Raw genomic sequence first — 5,540 nt, 5'->3', positions numbered from 1 at the left:
CATCAATATAGTATTATTTTTCCAAATTTTGGTGAAGTCCTGTGGTTTTATAGGTTATTATTACAAGAAACACTTAAAATTTTGATAACAAGTTCATAAAATCACAGGTTGACTCAATGTTATTTAAAAATACGCCTTAAAACATTGCAACTTTTGATCCAACTTTTGGCGCAACTTTCCGCAAAATCCTGGAGGGACACACAAAAGCCAAATGATTGGAAGACGTTTTTGATGTTGTTTTTGCATTATAGATTTTATTTTGCTCAAATATACATAATAAAAGCTGATATTGTTGCGTTGTCCTGTATGTTGTGTTAAATATTGTTCATTTGTCCACAATGAAGTCTCGATCCAAACACAGTGGTATCTCGTCTTTCGTATGCCCTTGTTCTCCTATCTTTTTTTTTGGGACGAAAATCTTTGCTAAAATGTTTTGGTACACTGTTATGGTTATCGTACAATAAAGATTGCACGAAACGAAATTCCACAGAATAAACTGTCCGTATATAAATGATATTCGTTGGCAACTCAGTATTGAGAACGACTGCTAATTAAACCACTGTGGGGCAAAATGAAGTTGAGAGTGCCAGCACTTAGGTAAAGAAGGTGAGAAACATTACTGTATTCGAGAAAGAACTCTAAGAAAAATACAAAGGAAGCGTCTCCTTGGCTCTCCTTTTCCCTCCTCTCTCTCTTCTCATCGCCGTCTTCGCCGACAAGAGTCTTCAATAATGGTAAAAGTAAAGGTAAATGTTAATTTGTCATTTACATTTCTGTTGCATTGTTTTCTCTATAAATATTTTCTATAAAATGTGTTTTGTGTTCATATTTTGGGCGTCTTTAACGGGTTAGTTGGAACTGCAATATTTCTAATGGAAAAAATTGCTTTGGCTTGCATATAATTTGGTCTTCATTGGACCTTTTGTAAGTGGTACCACTGTATTTGTTTTGTGGTTTATAGTGACTATAATCATGATCAAATAATAAAAGTCTAACATTACAAAATCTTTTAATGATTATGAGGTTTGGGTATTAGTACATGCGATCCTGGCTATACTTGCTATTGGATCCAAAATGAGTAGTAAGTCCTTATTACACCTCTATATGCGGTCTTCCAGGGACAACTTTTAAAAAATTCAGATTTTTTTAAAAGTGGCGATAAAAGTTAATTTTTAGCATATGTCCTACTAAATTCTGAAGAAATGTGGATTTGTTGTTCACATTCTTAAAGAAGTTTTAGGTGCAAAAGGGGAGCTGCAATTTTTGGAAATATTTTACTTAGAATCTACAATCCTTCTGTGAGAAAAGAACAAATATGTCTTTTCTGTGTTTTCTAAATAGTGGAAAAAACTGCTAGTAAGAGGTGGCTAACAAGGTAGAGTCATCTATTCCACCTACATGACATGAAATCAAATATAAACCTTTATTTATTAAAAAAAAAAACATAAAAAAACATACATAACACTTTAACAAATGGAACGCAGCAGCATAAGACCATCACAACATCACCTGGAAGCATTTTTTTGTATTCTGATGTGTGAGAATTATTCTGGACTTAGCAGCTCAAGGAGAGCACAAGTGCTGAAAGATACAACCATCCCACCAGTCGGCATCCCAGTTAGAGTGGACATTATAAATCACTGTTTTATTTTATTTTTTTAAACCGAACAGTACCATTGCTATGCGCTCTGTGAAATCACTGCACCTAGGAAAAAAGTTAAGGTAATGCTTAAAACAAGCAAAATACTGTAAATATTACATGCCGTGGCTGTGGCTATTAGATAGATGGATAATACTCTATTGATTCCTTCAGGAGAGATCCCTCAGGAAAATGTTTAATTATTATTATTATATATTACAATATTATATATTATAATAAAAAATAAAAAACTACTATATAATATTATTACATTACATATATTTACAATGTGTATATAAAACAGTCTTGAAGGAGTTTGGATGTTTTTTTTAGAGGGCTTTATAGGCAGAATAGATAGTATCCCCATTACCTGCATTGTTAGCTGTCTCCTACTGGCAGTTTTTTGTCATTTAGAATGCACAGAAAAGGGGAAGACATGTGTTGTAGTCTCACATGGATTGTGGATGATGGGCAAAACCCCCCTCGAAAAAAGCACTACCAGTACAATTTTCTTTGGAATAAATAGATGTATTATTATTAGTATTTTTTTTTATCATTAGCAATGTTTTTAAGTGTCTTTCATGTGCTGACATTAATTCTGTTGAGCCATCTCTCAAGTTAATTTTGTCATTTGTCATCTGTCACGGTCGAAGACTGAAATAATGCAAGATTGCGGCACTTAAATTTTGTATATGAGAAAATGTTCATGCTTCTTATTTGGTCCATTGGGATAAGACAAAAACAATGACAAAATAAGATTATTGTTATTATTATAGTTAAACTGTGCTTTGGAAGTCTCTCCTGTACATTCTGCTCTTACTGTATACATATATGGATAACATGATGAATGATGTATGTATGTTCTCCAGTGTTCTGTACCTGCATGTCTACTTTGATCCTCTTTTTGTTTCGTTTTCAAGTGTCTCGGGACGTCTTCAGCTAAATGCTGGTCCTTACAGAGTCCAGAAGTGCAGGTTGAGGTGTTGTGGCTCCACCACATGAATGGGTGGCCCCGAAGATCCGATCCCAAGCATGGGCGGGTTTGGCGTAGACAGAATGTAGTCAATGCTGAACTTGATCTCGGATCCCGGTTTCCCCTGGACGGGGTTCTGGACCAGCGGCGGGCACGGCCGAGACCGCTGCGGGGTCAAAGGGCAGAGGTCGGAGTCGGCTTCAGGGCGGCGGGCCGCATGAGACGTGTTGTGCCGCTTGACGGCACTTTCTGCAGGCTGAAAAGTGGGAGCTTCTCCTGAATCGCAGAGGCCGATTTTCATGTTCCGCCTGCGCCTGCGACGCCGGAAGTTGCCGTTTTCAAAGAGGTCAAGCATGGATTCGCAGCCGGGGGCAAAAGTCCAGAAGTTTCCTTTCCCCTTCTCATTCCCTTCTGTCCTGGGGACCTGTGCGAGAGCAGTCATGCTTATCTTCATCATCATCATCATCATCATCATCATTCTCATCATTCTAATTACGTCCTGTGTGTGGATGCACCTTAATGAAGCAGCTGTTGAGCGATAAGTTATGTCTGATGGAGTTCTGCCAGGCTCTCTGGTTGGAGCGATAGTAAGGAAACCTCCTCATGATGAACTCATAGATGCCTGACAGAGTCACCCTCTGCTCAGGGCTCTGCTGAATCGCCATGGCGATCAGGGCGATGTAGCTGACACACACACGCACACAATAAGGCAGTTAGGCAACATCTATGTCGAAGGTTCTTTTATTATTTCTCAAGTTAAAATACATATTTAAAAAGGTAGATACGCGGATGTTAGTCACACTGCTATGTATGTGCAGCATTTATTTGAATGTGTTTATTGCAAATAAAAACAATTTTAAGACAGCCTGTTAGTCAGTTATACAACTTCATATTTTATAACTTACCCCCAAATGAAAATCTAATAATTTATCGTATTATGTTATTTTCTTAATTAGAAAAAAGTATTTATTGCTAATAAGAAAATAACTGTAAGTGGTCATCCAATCATGTTGGTTATTTACAGTACGTTGAATAAACTATAGGCCTTTATTTTTTTTTGTATCAAAAAACCTTCATATCATAATGAACATGACCTCCCTCCCCCCAAAAAAATCAAATAATCTATTGTAATATATATTTTTTCTTGATTAAAAAAATAAGATAAAAAAAAACAAAAAAAAAACAAACCTTTTAATGTTTTCATTTATAATAAAAAAAAATGTAGGAGAGCATCCAATCCTGTTGGTTAGTTATGTTAAGGAAAACATAGGCCTATTTATCTTTTTTTGTGTGTGTATGCATGGGCAGTATTGTATATGAACTTCATAATTTAATATACATGAACCCACCCTACCCCAAAAAATTCAATAATTAATTGTATTATATTCTGTAAATGTATATGCAGTATAAATATGAATACACATATTTAAACGTATTAATTGCTAATACAAAAAAATGTAAAACAGCATCCAATTCATGTTGTTTGGTTATGTTGAAAGATATACATTACATATAAAAAGAGTATACTGTATGTATATATTTTTTGCTTTTCTTATTACATCCATGAATATTTTTTTAATCAAACAAAAAGAGCGTGTAACTTAACAAAAAATGAATGTAGTGTGTCACATAAAAAAAACAATACAATTTAAATGTAGGCATTATATTGTTGTATATTTAAATACAGCCTACTCTTGTATGTACCTTTACTGTTACTATAACTCTTATTTTATTTTATTTTACGGCTTTACATTATAAAAATATTTGTAATAATTCATATTTATTTGAAATCATCGAATCATAGGAAATACATATTAGAATTTATTGGATATATTTTTGGAGATGCTCGATGCAGTTCTATTACAAAAAAAACATTATGTTGATTATGTCTAATGGCTAACTTGCTGCATAATTCTAAAGGACAAAAACAATCAAGGCATAGTAAAACATGAGTAAATGTAATAATAATCTGTTATAGTTCTGCAGTTTACATATTATAGTATAAATATATTATGACAAAGTTATTATTGCATATGATATGAATTATGCACCGTAATCCTAATGTTGATGTTCCATTGGAAAACAAGGTGAATTAAATGAATAAATAAAATGATAAAAGTACATGAGAACTTGAATTGTGTCCTACCTGTAAGCAGGTCTGCACATCTTCTTCTCCTGGTCTGTGCTACACGAAGCGTATCCATCACCGTCATAGTTGAAACAGTTGAAGGGGTAGTGAGAGGTGTCAAACATGTCTGCGCTTACACTTCTTGTATGATCCACCCCGAAAGTGTGTGTGTGTTTGTTTGTGTGTGTGTGTGTGTGTCCAGCAGCAGCGCCTTCTTCTCGTCCTGCTTCTTTGCTCAGCCAGCTGTCCTCCACTGGGAGCATTTTCCTCGGGACGGCCTCCTCCTCCTACAGACCCCCCACGCCCTCAATACTCCCACCAACCTTCACCACTCTCATCCACTTCCTCCTCCTCCTCCTTCTTACCCCAGATGCTCTCTAGGAATGTCTGCTGCCTCATCTCCTCCTCTGAAACCCCCAAAAAGTTGCACAGCATGAATGCGAGGCGTGAGAAAGAGGATCTCTGGTGTGAGAAGGAGGATCAAGGTCTACATTTTTTTTATAACTTTACCAGAGCCACGCTGTCAGACAAAACCCAAAACCAGTGAAGTTGGCACGTTGTGGAATTCATAAATAAAAACAAAATACAATGATTAGGACAACGGATGAAAATGAGCTATAGTGCTAACTGCGGCATTTTTATATTGTTGCTCTATGTTGATGAATATGCATTGTCCTAATTCAAATAAATAAATACATTTGCTAATCCTTTTCAACTTATATTCAATTGAATAGACTGCAAAGACAAGATATTTCATGTTTGAACTGAGAAACTTTTTTTTTTTGTTGCAAATAATCATT

The 5,540-nt window shown here is 35.5% G+C and overlaps 1 protein-coding gene across 1 annotated transcript; it reads right to left on the bottom strand.

Annotated features, from left to right (window-relative positions):
* Positions 1–1,504: 1,504 nt before the first annotated feature.
* On the bottom strand, positions 1,505–5,019 carry foxl3 (forkhead box L3). Its single transcript, XM_062054915.1, has 3 exons — positions 4,759–5,019; positions 3,128–3,296; positions 1,505–3,036 (listed from the first exon to the last, which is right to left on the bottom strand). Exons 1-3 carry the CDS (start codon positions 5,001–5,003, stop codon positions 2,593–2,595), a joined length of 858 nt encoding a protein of 285 aa, XP_061910899.1. The 5' UTR covers positions 5,004–5,019; the 3' UTR covers positions 1,505–2,592.
* Between the last annotated feature and the right edge of the window lie 521 nt (positions 5,020–5,540).

Source organism: Entelurus aequoreus, linkage group LG08, assembly GCF_033978785.1.
Source record: "Entelurus aequoreus isolate RoL-2023_Sb linkage group LG08, RoL_Eaeq_v1.1, whole genome shotgun sequence".
NCBI lineage: Eukaryota > Metazoa > Chordata > Actinopteri > Syngnathiformes > Syngnathidae > Entelurus > Entelurus aequoreus.
This window is presented reverse-complemented; position numbering and strand designations above follow the sequence as displayed.